Below are 17,076 nucleotides of genomic sequence, written 5' to 3'. Positions count from 1 at the left end.
GTGCTTAAATAGAGTTGGGGTTGCTTAAGCACCACCTAGCACCCCCGTAGTTGCGCCACTGCTAATGAATACTTTACTTTGTATATAAAGCGTAAAGGTGTGCTTAAGTCTCAATGATTTTAAGTTTACACACGTAATCAACAGATATAGGTACAATTCATTTTTAATAAGATCGACCAATTTTCCTCTATAAATCGATGGCCACCCCTGCCCTATAAGAATAACATAAATATTAAAAGAAAATTATAGATAATTTTGACATTCTCAAAATATATTGATTTAGTAGTTAGTACCTTCTAAATGTAATTAAAACCATATACCTTATACTTTGTGAATTTTAAGTTTACACCAAGTTTTTTTTTCTAATTGGCTGTTAATACTTAATACATATTATATCATAAATTAATTAAAATAAATATCACAATAATATTTTTTTTTAAGTTATACATTTTATCATTATTCTAATTTCAGATTCTGAACGGCGATGAATGTATTGATTTTACAATGATGTGTTTTTTTTTATTTGTCTGTGTACACAATAAGTAGTCGAAATAATGCTTCGATTTTCAACTTCAGTATCTTGTTTCGACGGGAAAATGAATATTTTTGGTGCATTGGGGAGGTCTAAAATTGGAGAAATTTAAAATTTCCAGTAATTTTAAAAGCGCAGTGAAAAACAAAAGAAAAATTAAGGAAAAACTGGAATTTTTACCCAAAATTGATTTTTCACAAAATCGACTTTGGTTTTTGGTGTAACTTTAAAACAAATGACCTTAGATACATAAAATTTTCTCTGGTTGTTTATATTTATATTTTCTATACACGATAAAATTTCCAAATATTTTGATTTGTTTTGAACTGTTTAGGGACATTTTCAGTTTTCAATATTTTAATTTTTTTTTTCTGTGAATGTAAATAAAACTTTATTTGTTGGGTAAAAATACTTGAAAATTTAATAAAACTCACCTACTATATTTTTACATTGACAGTCACAGTTTTTTTTTATAAGCATTTAAAGTTCAAAAATTGACAAAAATTGGAAAAATCACAAAAATTAGCAAATTATTCAGAGTTAAGAATTCATAAAAAATTTTCTTTTTAAATCCAAGATTTTAAAATGTAATACAGGATTGCTTATAAGATTGTCTACCTTTATAAAAAAAAAATTTTTTAAGAAAGTCAAATTAAATTTTTATGCGCATTTAAAATTCATATTTTTACAATATTTGATATTCGCTCGATTTCTCTTATGACAAAATTCTTATTTTATTGTAATTAAAAAACGAATGACTGTAGATATTTGAAAATTTCACTGAATGTTTATATTAGCATTTTCTATATACGATAAAATTTTGAAAATAATTTGACTCTTTTTGAGCTGTATTTTAGATAAACCAAGAATATAATTAAATTAACCGTATAAGTTATAAAAAGTTATTGAGTTATTGACAGTTATTAGTAACTGAAACTTATTTTATTTATTATATTATTCATTAATCAAAAATCAAAAATTAAATAAAAATTATTAATTACACTTTGTTGTTAATAAATAGTTATCAGTATTATATTTCATAATATTAACGTTTGTATTGTTTAAATTTAGAAACTATTTGCAGTTGATGACATTAGATGATGAAAGCAAACTTCCTATTTATAGAATTGTATCTTTATGGTTAGAAAATAAAGAAAATGATGAAATAAATGATATTGTTGACCAAGAGTTTAAAAAAAATCCTTCATATAAATTTATCTTGGTTCTTCCTCAATTGGTTGCTCATTTAAGTTCCACATATGAATACTCTTTTCATAAATCTTTGGAATCAATCATAAGTATACAATTTATATAACTTATTTTATATTTGTAATTTAGTTTGGTTTCAAGTACAAATTTGTTATTTACTATAGTTCGTTGTGCAATGGATCACCCTTATCAAACCATCCCAATTGTTTATGCTGTTGCAAATACAAATATAGATCATAAATTTAATCAATGTGAACCGCCTGAAGAAGAAGTATTTTATACTCAGTAGTCTCACATACTATAATTTTCATTATTTGTTTTAATTTTTAGTCTAGAGTACTAGCTGCTAAACGTTTAATGTCAAATTGGAAAAAAAATACAAATATTAGTTCAATTGTGATGAATACTGAAAAATTATATGAAGCGTTTATGCAATTAGCTTATACAAAAATTTCTTGTCCACGTGGCCAGCGTAAGATTTAACCATTTCAAATAATATTAAACTTAAGAGGATTTGGCACCCTCGTGTGTTATCTCCGTTTAGCTCAGTTAGTTTAAAAATTAGATAGAATTTACCTCTTATAAAATTTAAAGGCAAGATGTTTTTATCTAAGCAATGTCATAGGCTTTTTATTATATTTTAATTTTAAAGCAAGTTTTAAAGCAAGAGTATTATAAGATGTACAAACAATTTACAATATATAAGAGTTCAATTCACTCTAATCTTTAAACTAACAGAGCTAAATGTGATCTGCTTAGCGTAAAATTTGCCATGTTACACACTTGTAAGACGATGACAACACATGCGGGTAACGCGTCATCTTAGATGTAGGTACTAATGCTATAAATTTCACTATGATTGTAGGAACTTCAATTCCAAATGAACAACCTCTAATGAAAATACAAAACTCAGAGTTGTATATGTATCCTGCAGCAACATTGCCACTAAACAAACTTGGTGACTATCCAAATATTATAAGTAAGTAAATATTTATTTAAATAAAAATAATAAAACAGTTATAAGAAATGAAAAAATGATATATATTTGTGACCTTTTGAAACTGACCAATAGTAATTCCCTTTGAAATGTTCTCTGGATGCTCCAGATCTTCTTGAAAGAGTCTCTTCTCACTGTGTGGCATTACAAATCTCAATACCAAGTATTGGTAGACAAATACTTGGGTTTGATTTTCATGATGTTGAAGATTCCTATAGACCATAGAGCAGACTTAGGAGAGATACTCTATGAATTTAAACGTTCATGATACATACATTTTATGAGAACTGCATTGATTTATTGTTTTGGGTTTATGATGTTTTTCCATTTTAATTTTCGTCTGGAGGAGGGACTAAAGTTTGAAATCATTATTGAATTATTCGATTTGTTCAAGATCTACATAAAACCATGGTAGCTGGTATTCTTTTGTTATGAAAGCACATATTTTTAAAAACTAACATGATTAATGAATTGCATTTTGGGTTATTACTAAAAGTAACAATATGTTGTTGAAGAGCTATGACACTTGTCCAACCTTAAATGGGCATGATTCAAGTTTAGGTTATAGATTATTATTTTGATATTAGTTATAGTCTTATACCTAGTATACTTACCATCACAATTGTATAGTTAAATAGTTAATGCAGGGTAATCTATTAGAATTTGTCATGAAATATATTACTTTATACTTACAGGTATTGTTAGATTTGGAAATTCATTCTTAAATTGTGGTGGAGTGCATGAACCAAAAAAAATTGATTGTTTGTGTTCTGATGGTATTCTAAGATCACTTTTATTAAAGGTGGAGTAAATATTACTTAATTATATATTTCAATAAGAATACTTTTGAAACAAAAAAAAAAAAAATGTATAATCATGTTTCAGGGTAATGAAGACATGCATCAAGATGCGACTATGCAACAAGTATTCGAATTAATGAATGAATTACTAAATTCTAATAAATCTACAGCTAAGAGGAAATTGACCATAAGAACTTATAAAGTATTATATAATATTGCTTTGATTAAGACTATTTCTAAGCATTTTTAATTTATAGGTGATCCCATTTTCACAACAAAGTGGAATTGCTGAATGGTGTGTAAATACTATGTCTGTTGGTGACTACTTAATAGGAACAGATTCGATTACAGGTGCCCATCAAAAATATAGGCCACAAGATATGACACCAGCAGAGGCTAGAAATAAACTTAGAGTATGTATGAATTACAAATAATTGTATTATTCTTTATATTCTATATAAATATTTATTTATTAATAGTTAACATGTTGTATATGTTAGTAATACAAATGTTTGATAAGATAAAGACTAGGGCAGGGATGTTCGAGTATTAAAAATCTAGTATAATTTATTACAGTATTGCACTAAAAAATAACAAAAATGGCACTTAAAAATTTAAAAATTGCACTAAAAATAACTATATGTTTTATTATACTTTTTTTTTTATATATTACAGTTTACAATATACATATTTTGAATAAATAATAAAAAAATCATTGATTTCCATCTTCTCTTTTCTTAATAATATTTCAATTCTACAAAAAAAAAAAAATTAAAATATTTTATATTTTATTTTAACAATCTAAACTACTGCCTAAATCATAATTTATTGAATTTATTAAACTGTTTATTTTAATTTTTCTTATTTAAACTCTCTTCAATTTGTCAATAAATAAATCTAAGTAAGATTACGTGAACAAAATTATAAAAATTGCACTTTAAAATTTTAAACTTTAATTTGTACTTACATAAAATCATTTAAAACTTACTTAGCAATAATTTGCAATAATAGAATAAAAGTTACAAATGCTAAAACATTTGTCTCCTACTAATGAAATTGACAATACAATTAGTTCATTTCTTTAATCTCCTGAGTTCTGCCTATAATATAATTCATTACTAGAAGTTTAAGAGAACATCGTACCCTCATGTGCTGTCTCCATTACATGTGTTGCCTCTACTATTATACTTGGTTCCAAAAAATAATACACTAGATAGTGACAGTTTTCCGTACGGCGGCACGCATCTCCCACATAATGGCATTGGTAGTTACCGGTTGAAGGGGAAAAAGTGCGCAGAACTGGTGTATTCTTTTTTTTTTTTTTGGAACGGAGTATAGCGTATAACAGCAAATTTTATCCTAACTTTGTATGGCATTTTAATTTTAAAGCTAATTATGAGCATTTGAATTAAATGATCATAAATAATCTAGGTAACTACGTAATTTATTTATTTATTTATTATTAATTAACGCCCGTTAGGATAATTTTACAAAGGTAAAAATAATTTATAAAACACTTATTATTATAAAAGTTTTTTTTTTTTATACAATTGTTTCAAAATAATTCACAGAACATAGTATAATTTGGATTGTAGCAGTGTTGGAAACCAGAACTAACCTATGAAAAGGTGGTTGTCTCATTTGCCAGACTCATTACCCTGTCAATGGGACGATTGCGACTATAATTGGAGGTATGAAAGGGGATGACAAATAGAGCAGTAGAGCATGTGGAATGTTGAGGTACTAGAAATTGTATACAGGATAGGAGAATAAGTGCACCATCAATAATTCTCTGAAGGAATTTTAGATTTACATTAGCTTTTCTGTCTGCTAAGGTATCTTAGTGCATGTAGGACAGGTATGTAGTCATTCACAAGGTGAGTGATTTTCAGAACATGACCCGCAAAGTAGAGGAAGAGCCTTTGAACACGCTCAATGATTAATGAGTCGGACACAGTGTATATGTATCCCATAGGATGCAAGCATATTCTAATAAAGGGCAAACTAGAGAGCAATAAAGTATTTTTAATGAGGAGGACATAATATGATGTAGTTTTTTTTTAAATATTGTTCTTTAATGATACTAAATAGATTATGGGTATAATTTTTAATTTTTTCTTTTGATTTTCCTCCGATTGAATGATTGAATGTTAATGGCTGAAATGAATACTACACTTACTACACTTATATTTTGCTCAAAATTAGCTAACAAAATGTTTAATTTTACTTTTTTCTGTAATTATATTTTTTTCATTATTATGACATGTGTTTATATGCAAACATTTTATTGTTTGATACAGTCATTTCAAGTACAAAGTGAATTAACTAAACAAAAAACATATTTGGACATTTGTAAGAAATTAAAACCAGTCTTTCGATATTACTTTTTTGAGAAATTCTTATCACCTTCAATTTGGTTTGAAAGAAGGCAAGCATATATACATAGGTAAGAAACATTTCTTAAAATGTATTATAATAGTAATACTGTTGTAAGCCATTTTGTTAGATAAGAATACTGGAGGGCATACACTCTTTACCTGCATCATAGAAAAAACGACCCGGTCAGCTATCACATCACAACAGCCAATGATTAATGCTATCCCCGCCGCTATGCAGTAAAAAAATTTAGACATCTGATAGTTTTTTGGTGTCTAGTACGCGCTCCAGTATTCTTATCTATCTTGATGCTAATAGCACAGTAATAGTTTATTTTAAAATTACTATTTGCCTATCTGATATTCAATAAGTAATAACACAATTGATTATTTTTGTGAAGTGTTGCTACTACTTCTATGGTAGGATACATATTAGGCCTAGGTGACCGTCATATTCAAAACATATTGATTGACAACATTACTGCGGAACTCATTCATATTGATTTCGGTATGCATAAAAACTTGAAATATTTTTGTATGAAATTATATTATTCAGAATAATAATGACTAATTGTTAGAATATATTCATATTATTATTGTAATTTAGGGATTGCATTTGAACAAGGAACTGTATTGTCTACACCAGAAACTGTTCCATTTAGACTGACAAGAGATATTGTTGATGGTATGGGCATCTGCGGCATAGAAGGAACTTTTCGAAAGTATGAATATTGAATACATTTTAGAATTCTTTTTATTATTTACTAAGTATCTAAGTATCTGTTTATAAAATAGGTGTTGTGAAAAGACTATGTCTGTTTTACGTCAAAACCAAGATGTAATTGTCACAGTTATTGAAGTCTTATTATATGACCCATGTCATCAATGGGCATTAACAGGAAAAAAAGCTACTCGACTTCAAAATCAATCAACAAAAAAAAATTCTATAATTAACGATAGTGAGTAAAAATAAAAAAAAATATTAACCAGTTACTGATTTTTATTTATCATTTATTTCAGCAACTGAAGTAAATAAATTAGCTGAAAGATCACTAAACAGAGTACGTATTAAATTATGTGGAATGGAACAAGCTGAAACCGCTGCAGCCAGTATTAATGGGCAGGTTAATTTACTAATACAAAAAGCCAGAGACCCAAATAACTTAGCACTGTTATTTCATGGATGGCAAGCATACTTATAGATTTTTAATGTAAGTATTCTAAAACAGAAAATAAGAACTATACAAAACAATAGTATAATTAATTTATACATTTGGTATATTAAAACTTACTTGTAAAGTCATAGGCGCAAATAGCATTTGGGATTAGGGGGGGGGGGGGCTAAAGCCTTACTTTGATAATATTGAATAAGCTTAAAACAAAATGTTGGAAATTTTTGGGGGGGGCTATGGACATTTTTGGGAGGGCTTAGCCCCTAAAGCCCTCCCTATTTGCGTCTATGACTCTTTATAACTTACAAAAGACTTAATGTGTTTTTCATTTTTATTATTAAACTAAACTGGACTTAGCTTAAATTTAAAACAAATACTTAAGACATCACAACACTTATTTTTTTTTTTAATTTTAAGAGTATTGGTAAAATATTGTAGTCCAAATAATGAAAACATTTTTGGTAAAAATCTGAAGTTAAAAAAATGATAACTTAACGAGATAATGAAAGTTGATGAATAGCTGCGTGACGTCATAGAGCTGAAGAATGATCAGCCGCTCATGTTTTACGTGTAAGAGTAATTTGATTTACACAATGATTTTTATAACTTACGATAGTTTTTCAGAATTTTTTGTGCTTAAGACGATGCTATGATTTAAAACTTGATATATCTTGTTATTGTATACATATTATAAGTTATAATTAAGTAAAATTATTGAATTCACAACTCGTGTTGTATTGCTGTATAAACCAATTTTTACGTAATCAAAATTATAACCACACCAGTGTCATAAACACAAAAAACCACTTATGATTACAAAAATTGAAATTTAAAAATGTCATCTTTATAGATTGAAATTGTTGTGTTAATCTGGACACTTTTACACGTAAGACATATCACATATTATGTCGCTGTTCAGACTTCAGCTCTATGACGTCACACGTAAATTTTCAAACGCCTGTATCTCAGTGAATAATTAGTGTGAGACCAACACCATATTTCTTAAATAATAACATACTTTAAATCTAAGCAAACTTGTTTTGACTGTTGCGATGTCCTTTAATATTCTACATCAGAATGGTTTTTAATAAGTTACATATTTTAGGGTTCATAACACATTTAATGTTTTATTGTTTATATATCTAAATTAATATATTCTGTGGGGTTGTGGCTATTCTCGACAGTTGGAACGTTTCTTCAAGTCAGACAGAAAACAACTATTTGTTTTTACTTTTTTAGTATTACCTATCTAAATTTATTTTTATTGAATTTGTTATGTTGTTAGCTACTAAGACTACAAATCATAACTCTGAATGGTCTTAACTTATCTTTCTACATTTAATAAAAATACTGATTGGAAGCACTTAAGAAATATGAATCTATGTCAGTACCACTTTTTTCATTAATTTCAAACTTATTTTAGCAATACAACTCTATGTATTCATGTGCACTTATCTCAGAATCAGATTTTATTCCTTTTTAAATAATAATGTTAATGTTTTTATTTTTTAATTTTTTGTTTAAAGGTAATGCTCAAAAGAATAAATTTAGAATCTACAGGACATTTTAAGGACCAGTTTTGATATTGGTTCATACTACAAGCAAATCTTTAAAATTATGCAATTTAGCATAGTATCAAATATATATTACTTAATTAAGAATAATTTGATTACTTTTTATACTTAAAATATACATTTTTATATCATAAAATATTTTTTATAAATTTATAAATTACAATAAATAAAAAAAATGTATTGTTTTTTTAGTAAAACAACTGTTTTAAAATAACAATTTAAGTTATGACACAATAATGAGACTTTTTTCCGTATTTTACAACGGTTTTCAAACATCAAGTTAAAACAATTAACATAATATAAATTGTATTAGAATAATTTTGTAGTCTTTAACGGTATGGTGTAAAAAAAGGGGCATTGCTTGGAGCTTGTTGCTGTGGTGGGGTCTGATCAATATCTTCATATGATTGTGGGTTAGCAGTTCCTCTACCTTAATAAATAATACATAGTTTTTTATTAATAACATAGAAAATACATTTTGAAACAATACTGTAAGAACATTTCTTACTTATATAATTTTGTAGGGGAGGGGGTATGCCATCAGAGACTCCATTACTGCTGTCTATACACATTCGACTAAGAACTGATAGTGTTACAAAACGCAGTACCAAATTTGCCATGGCACAAATAACACTGAATATTTCCGACAACCCTGTGACAAAAGAAATAAAATAAAATAATTATTAGTACCTTAACTTACTAATCATAATCATTTACTTACAAAATGAGGAGGGAAAATAACAATAAATAGTGACAATATCTAAACATACTGTTGCAAGGTTTACAGAAATAGCCTGAAAATATAAACATACATAATAGATAAGACAAGGTAAATTAAAAATATATACAATATAGAAGTAATAAAGTGTAGAGTTATGATGCAACGGTTAAGTAAGTTTACTTAAATATAAACTGAACTATGTAGATATGTGAACACAAAATATGGATACCAGGTTATAAGTACTTTTTTTGCTTCACTCACCATGTCAAAGTAGGTGGTATGCTTTGAATTATAATATTTAATTTAATAATAATTAATAATAAATCAGCATATTTTAAAAATGGTTAAAAGCAGAACTCAGTGAAAACAAAGCTTGTTGATATATCTTTAAAAAAATATTGATAGTTTTCAGGAGTACTTTCTAATACATAAGTTATCAATAAAGTAAATCATGTAAATCTTCAATTTATCTACTAGATAAATTATTCTTTCAATAAAAATTCTACATGAAAGTTATGGAGCATTCGTTCTATACTGACTACGAGTATTGCTCGTACTCATTGTTGTAAACGTATACAAAAAATATGTGAAACCAATGCATTCCTTGTTTCACCCGGAACCTAATTATTTCAAATAAATATATAATATAATTATGAAATGGTACATAATATAATAATATTAGAAATTATTATAATCTTCATGAAGCTTAACATTTTAAAAGATTAATTTTGAGATTCATAATGATTTTGAAATATAAAAATTAGTTTTTTTATATAACAATTTATACTATAAGCGGATAAATTAAATTTAAATTATTAATATTGGTAATACAGTTAATACTTTAATTTGGTAAAATGTCATATTTAATAATAATATAACTTATGTGTTATAGGTACATCATACATTCAAACAATATTTTTATTTTTATTATTAATCAGTCACTAGTTTTAATATAATACAGTGGTTTATTTTCCATGAACAATGTAATTGCATAATTTGTGGCTATAAAATTAATCAAATAGACTTACTAGCTGTGCTGGTTTTTCATTTTCTGTTTGATGCATTGCCCACAACACGCAGCCCATGAACATTATATTGTAAAAAAGATAAGAGTCTGGACTCCATCTTCCTTGAACACTCCTACAACATAAGTGAAACACGTTAGGTTATGATAAAAAAATATTTTTTTATAGTAAATTCATACTTACCAAGTAATTAATATGAGGTGTAAAACGAATGTAGTTTTTGCTGGCAAAGCTGGTAGTTGATTCAAATCTAATGCCATTACTAAGCAACTGGTGTACTAAAAAGAAAAAAAATATATTTATTTGCTTTTTGTAAAATTAATGTTTATAAGAAAAAGATAAAAAATGTAGTTTTGAACAAATATTAACTCAGTGTAATAGTTTACACTGGTCCACCATTATTGATTGGTATTGGGCTGTTATGTAATAGAAGAGGTGTGATCAATAAGATAAGAATATTTTTGTAGCTCATTTATCATTTTCTGTGTGGGAATATTTGACTTACTTCGGACAATGGTAGGCAGAAATAAATTTAAACAAATACAAGTGGATTATTTGATTCTAAAATATAACAAAAAACTTTTAATAGGTACATTAATTCAAAAAATGTTCAGTTTTCTACCACATCATAATAGCATAATATTATTTTTATTGCGGCGCCAAGGCCCAAGATGTTCTTCAAGACCGTGGTTTAGAGGTTCTTATCATTTATTTATCAATTAATTTGTTATCAACGCATGCAAATATGAACAACACATGTCAGTCGTGAATCGTGATGAACAACGAATAAATTATATTTGAATATTCATCTGTTGACTGTTTTAAGTTCTATAATGTTCCGTAGGCCGTGCGATGTTATGCGGATTACGTATAATGGACATCAATAGAGTAGTGAATAATGATGAACGTAAGGAACTAAGATTTTAATTATAGTTAATGTTAATCAATAATAATTGGTTATAACTCGTACAGTCGTATTGTAATTTGTAATTATTAGTATAAACGTAGGTAAACTATACCAACTGCAATATTGTACCCTATTATACGTATAACTTATAACTTGGTATTTATAATTACATTTTGTAAATACGATGTGAACAAAACTTGTATTTGTAAATTGTTATGCGGCCCCGTTTTATAATCATAGTTTAAACCTCGGTTACGCTTAACCCACTGATTTTACCGGCCGTATTCCACGGTTTAGCCTTAGTTTAACTATTGTAAAACGGGCCCTATTAGATTTGGTTTGTACCTCATAGTTATCTACCATCTAGATAAATAATATTTATTCATCATTGACAGCAAAGGTCCTCCGAAGTTGAAATAGTGTTATCTGTATGATTCATGAAACAGTCGAAGTTCAATAAAATTATTATAGCATATAAGTAGCTATAGTATATGATCATCAAGTTACAAATAGGCTATCGCCAAATAGGATTTTTAACTTTTAGCATTAATTGGTGTTCGATAAATAGTTAATATTATATTTTAGTTCTGAGCCGAGCGATGAATGTATTGGTTAATATATTGATTTTTTTTGAACTTGGGAACAAATGCATTTTACCGACCCCTCGGAATTCTCAATTTTTTTCTAAACGACTTGTTTTAGATTCTGAGCGGAGCGATGAGTGAATTGGTTTTACAATGATGTGTGTTTTTTATTTTATTTTGTGTCTGTGATTAATGCTTCGAAGTTCGATTTTCAACTTCAGTATTTTGTTTGATGGGAAATTGAATATTGTTGGTACGTAGGGGAGGTTAAAATTTTAAATCAAATTTTGACCTCCCCAATTTTCAAAAAAAAAGCCGTGAAAAACAAAAGAAAAATTAAGAAAAACGGGAATTTTTACGCTAAATCAATTTTTGATAAATAATGCGTGTGTGTGTGTGTGTACGACATTGCACTGCTGTGATCTTTGTTAGTGTGATGGGCGCTTGAAATTTTGATATAACCTATTGACGATTGAAAGCTTATCAATTATCAGGCCGGCGGGGGGTGGATCTGTAACGGGGAACGTGTAAAATAACATATAAATGATACGCAGCGTCCCCGTTACATCTTATCAATTTCAATCGCCAATAGGGAGAAAGTTAAGATAAAACAATTAACAAGTATGAAGTAGTCAGAGCCTACAACTACCAGCTCCAGTCGCAACACTCGAGGCCTACGGACCTCTCAGTGGAGGGCTTGACCCCCAAACCCCATGAGGAGTATAAATAGTCAATCTATGAGGAACAGCGACACCTTCGTGGTCGAGAGGGAGGGTTGAATAAGTTTGAACCTAAGCTTATAAACAAGTGACCTAACCTAAAGGGGCAAGGTTAAAGAATAACTAGTAATCACACCCTATACGCCAACCGTTAACAGTCCAAATTTAAACTTAAAAATTAAATTAAAAACTAAATTATACCGAAATGACTAATAATAATAGCTCGTTTCGTTTAAATATCTAATTTCGTCCAAATTTGAACTGAAAATATGTTTTTTTTTTAGATAATAAGGTTTCAACTTCTGAGGTCATTAGTCTGTAATAATTACAAAGTATTATATATATTAGCCTTAAAACTATGGGAATACATTATGCTTAACATTTGGGGGGGAATGTGAAATATATTATTATTATAGGTATACATATAATTTTTTTTTGCTGTCCTTTGCTAAGCCTATGCTTGAGTAAAAATTGTATATATTTTTGGAGTTCTCTTCGCCAAGTGCTTGTTGCATTGTTGATAGGTTTCCGAGAATTTGTCTAGAGCTGTTGAACTTGGGGTATTCTAGTGTGATGTATATGATCGTCAGTTCTTTGTCACAGAGTTCACTGTTCGGGCAGTCTTCTTTAGTTATGACTTATGAGATGAAAGTGTGTTAGACGGGAGTGTCCAATCCTAGTCCTTGGACAACTACTTCTTCGTACCCATATGCGTGTGCAGACTTCAGTTTCCGGTCGAGCCTGGTAGAATTAGTGCCCCAATATTTTGACAGTGCCCCTATTTTTATTTTTTTTACACATTTACATACATTCTTAATGTAAAATGTAAATTTTGTGTAATATGAAAAGTGTAATATTTAAATGTAAAAATATAATCAAGTTGAATGTGCACACAACATATAATATGTGCTAATTTCTAGACATATATTTTTAATCTTAAAATTAAAACGATAAAAATACGACCGATATTGGCAAGAATAAAATTAATTATAATAATGTCTCATCATATTAATTCACCGAATTTTAAAATAAATATTATTTAACAGTAAACACTAACAGACCAGTGTGTAGTGACTGAGTGACAACAGTAAATACTAAATAGTGAACAACTGAACATACTGAATAGTGAATAGATTATTGAGAAATGAGAGGTCAGTCTGTTTGCAGCCTTCTATTTAAAAGCGATAAAAGTATAGGTTTTTCCGTGGAGCAATACATCTACGGTCGTCCGCACTCGGCTTATCTTAATATTAAATAAATACCATGTATATGTATACTATTTATAAATTATAACCAACTTATTAATGTATTTAATCATAGCAGGGGTATGAAACTCTGTGAATTGGCCGAATCGGGTGATTGTAGCCTTGAACACGGTCTCCAGGGGGGCGTGGCATACGAAATCTATGATAAAAGTAAACAGTGGAAACAACCCGACCCCGCGCAGAATACCCTGCCAACTAGGCGGAAACGGTTTTTCAATACGGGTATATTATCATGTCAGTGTTACGGAAACAGTTTCATTGTTCGGACTTCAGATCATAGGTAAACACTTCACCCATCAGCTGATCGAGTTTCGCTTCTATATTGTTCTATGATCATAGTACATATTGTGTACACAATGTTTTTGTTAGATGAATAAAATTAATGTAGAGGTACACAGTACACACAAAAAGTTGTTATTTTATTTCACTTTCACTACAAATAAAAGTTTCAAACATGTTATTATAATTTATAATAAGTATAGGCAAACATTTTACTATGCCCCTAAAAAGATTCTGGTCGAGCGGATCGCCCCGTGCGCACGCCTATGTTCGTGCCTGGATAAGTGTGAGGGGGTTTTCCATAGGTCGATTGATGTTTTGATTTCTTTAAGTTTGTTTGTATTTGGAGTCTCCCACGTGTCTTGCCAGTGACTTTTAGTTAGATTGTTGATTTTTATTAGTGCGTTTTGAAATTTCTATGTATTATTGACATAGTAAAATACTAAAATAAATGTATTATGAATTTATGACTAGAAAAATTGACTTTGTATGTGTTTAAATCATACAATATATAGAGTATAAACTGACATTGAAATCAGATTCGCGAAGTTAGTGGGCTCGCGAAAAATTACCACTCAGGACCATACTAGGAACTAGCCCACCGCAGTGTTGGCCAAATAGATTTCGGGGCCCGGTGCAGTATTTTTCGGGGCACCATATTTATTTTATCTTCTAACGGACTTACTTTATTTTATATAATTTTATAAACTTTAAGCTCTTGTTAGAAATCTAAATTCGTATGTATATATATACGAATAAAATCCAATTTGTATTTTTGTACTATAGACTTAAAATGAGTAAGTACAAACATGAAACAATATAGGTACGACATGATACTGAAATATATGATGTATTCAGTATAGTTTTTGTAAATAATTTCCGATGAAAAAAAATATTACCTATCGGCTGTAGTCTTATTTTTGAAATGCAGATAAGAATGATTTTAAATTTTAATGATTCTGATATAAAACAAATAATGTTTAATCCATGGATAAATGTAAAATTTGGTTTGATAATAAATAATATTAATTTTGGACATTTATAGAGTAAAGAGATGCGCTTAACGTATATGATTGTAATGTGTGTTATACTGTTATTACTTATTATGCGTGTATCACTATTGGTGACATACGGACGTATATCAAGCCAAGATAATGAAGATATTAAAATATCGTAGGTCACGTATATTCCGTAATCCATGGTCAAAAATATTTATTTCATGTAAGTAATTCAAATAGACAATAGATAAATACCTGATCGAATCGATGAATATATTGAAGTTGAACCAAATATCAATGATAAATAAAATTGAGCTGCTCTGTATTTGTCATTACCACGTTGTATCGTAAGTTACGCGCCTATGTAGCCTTTTGAAGGCTGTATCAAGATTATTTTCGTAATTTATTACAAAAAGAGTATTGTAATTTTCGTTAATAATTAATAAATTAAATGACGAAAGCTAAATTATATTATTGTACTATGTTTAGGCTATAGCAGTGGTTTTTAAACTGGGTGAACGGGACACTAATATAGTGTCCCGCGAGTATTCGCGAAGTGTGCCGCGGTCTTCTGAAATATTTTAACTATTCGCCCGAGAACAAAATTATAAAAATATAATTAATAATAACATTTGTTATTCCATTAAGCACACATTTCTCATTAAATGTATATAATTATAATTCAAAACAAATTTTTTCATCTAATTATTTTGTGAAAAAAAAAGTCAGTGTATACCATGAAAATTGTTTGAAAAGTTTGAAAACCACTGGTCTAATAAGGTATATGCCCATTGCCCAGTGCCGCAATTAGCGGGGGTGCTGGGGGTGCACTGCACCCCTAAAAGACCCCCATCATCATATTTTCAGACATAAAGGATTTTAGATTTTAAACTAATATGAACTTTTTTTCCAATTTACATCACATGATGAAAATTGAAATTTTTCGATACCTGCAACACGCGTCCAACATCTAATATACAGGGTTATTCATAATGATTAGAGCTCGGATTTATATGCATTTGCATGTTTTTACTAAGTGTATGCACGTCTAGGGGGTTCTAAAATGTCCACGGTTCATCTCATACTGAATTTAAACACCAAATTTTATATTGCATATTTTGCATATTTAGAGGATTATTGCATATTGTTTCATAAATGCATGTAAAATGCATATGTAATGGGTTTTTAATAAATTGCCTATTTTATTTAGGATAAATATACCTTAGTTGTTTTAAAAGAGAAAAAAATCGTTGACAGGGTCTCTTACAAGAATATTCTTTAAATATTGTCATTTTTGCAACATTTCATGAGATCGGAGCACGTATAGATAATATTATACAACAATAATTCACATACACCCGCATTTCAACATACTATGTTGTTACTTCGATGTGCGCAACGAATAAGGCAGTAACTCAATTTTACAATTTATTTTGTAACGAATAATATTCATGATGATTTTATTATTTTTATTTTTATTAATTTTTTTAAGATTTCTGAGTGTTTTAAACATTGTATTTTAAACAATTTAAAGTATGAAAAAATGAAGATTATAAAATATTGTATTATGTATTTTGTATGTTTAACTATTTAAATATTCTTTTGTTTATGATAGAATACCTAGTAGGTACTACTTTCCTTGGTGTAAAAATGTGTTTTTTTAAAAAAAAAATAACATTTTATAATGTTTAACATATATGGCATATAATTGCATATTGATCCACTTTTTCCTTGCATATTTGCATCATATTTGACACTTTTTAAATGCATATAAATCCGGACTCTAAATTAATGATTCATCCGATTTAAAGTGCTTATATTATTTTATTTTTTAGGTTTAGAACAATATGTTATACATTAAATAAAAGAGGAATAATATGTCAAGTTTAATTAACTGTATCTATAAATGCTCTATGTGA

General features: G+C 28.5%; 2 protein-coding genes across 3 annotated transcripts in view; one reads left to right on the top strand and one right to left on the bottom strand.

Annotated features, from left to right (window-relative positions):
• LOC100167029 (serine-protein kinase ATM) overlaps positions 1-8,893 on the top strand; it is a 29,895-nt gene extending 21,002 nt beyond the window's left edge. Inside the window, exons 34-46 of the mRNA XM_029488967.1 lie at positions 1,604-1,830; positions 1,906-2,012; positions 2,072-2,213; positions 2,607-2,720; positions 3,434-3,540; positions 3,624-3,740; positions 3,796-3,951; positions 5,839-5,984; positions 6,315-6,421; positions 6,521-6,635; positions 6,709-6,872; positions 6,934-7,124; positions 8,612-8,893. Coding sequence (XP_029344827.1) covers positions 1,604-1,830; positions 1,906-2,012; positions 2,072-2,213; positions 2,607-2,720; positions 3,434-3,540; positions 3,624-3,740; positions 3,796-3,951; positions 5,839-5,984; positions 6,315-6,421; positions 6,521-6,635; positions 6,709-6,872; positions 6,934-7,115 — 1,684 coding nt within the window. The 3' untranslated portion in view covers positions 7,116-7,124; positions 8,612-8,893. The remainder of the gene's footprint in view (positions 1-1,603; positions 1,831-1,905; positions 2,013-2,071; positions 2,214-2,606; positions 2,721-3,433; positions 3,541-3,623; positions 3,741-3,795; positions 3,952-5,838; positions 5,985-6,314; positions 6,422-6,520; positions 6,636-6,708; positions 6,873-6,933; positions 7,125-8,611) is intronic.
• Positions 8,713-11,091, bottom strand: LOC100164970 (uncharacterized). Of its 2 annotated transcripts, NM_001293425.1 has the most exon segments (10): positions 8,713-9,089; positions 9,168-9,220; positions 9,223-9,271; positions 9,274-9,288; positions 9,291-9,311; positions 9,381-9,439; positions 9,442-9,453; positions 10,409-10,520; positions 10,589-10,683; positions 10,911-11,089. In NM_001293425.1, coding segments are annotated over 8 exon segments (354 nt in total). In that variant the 5' UTR covers positions 10,666-10,683; positions 10,911-11,089; the 3' UTR covers positions 8,713-9,089; positions 9,168-9,211.
• Between the last annotated feature and the right edge of the window lie 5,985 nt (positions 11,092-17,076).

The sequence above is a fragment of the Acyrthosiphon pisum genome, chromosome A2, assembly GCF_005508785.2.
Source record: "Acyrthosiphon pisum isolate AL4f chromosome A2, pea_aphid_22Mar2018_4r6ur, whole genome shotgun sequence".
Classification (NCBI taxonomy): domain Eukaryota; kingdom Metazoa; phylum Arthropoda; class Insecta; order Hemiptera; family Aphididae; genus Acyrthosiphon; species Acyrthosiphon pisum.
The sequence above is the reverse complement of the archived record's forward strand: the minus strand, read 5'-3'. Positions and strand labels throughout refer to the sequence as shown.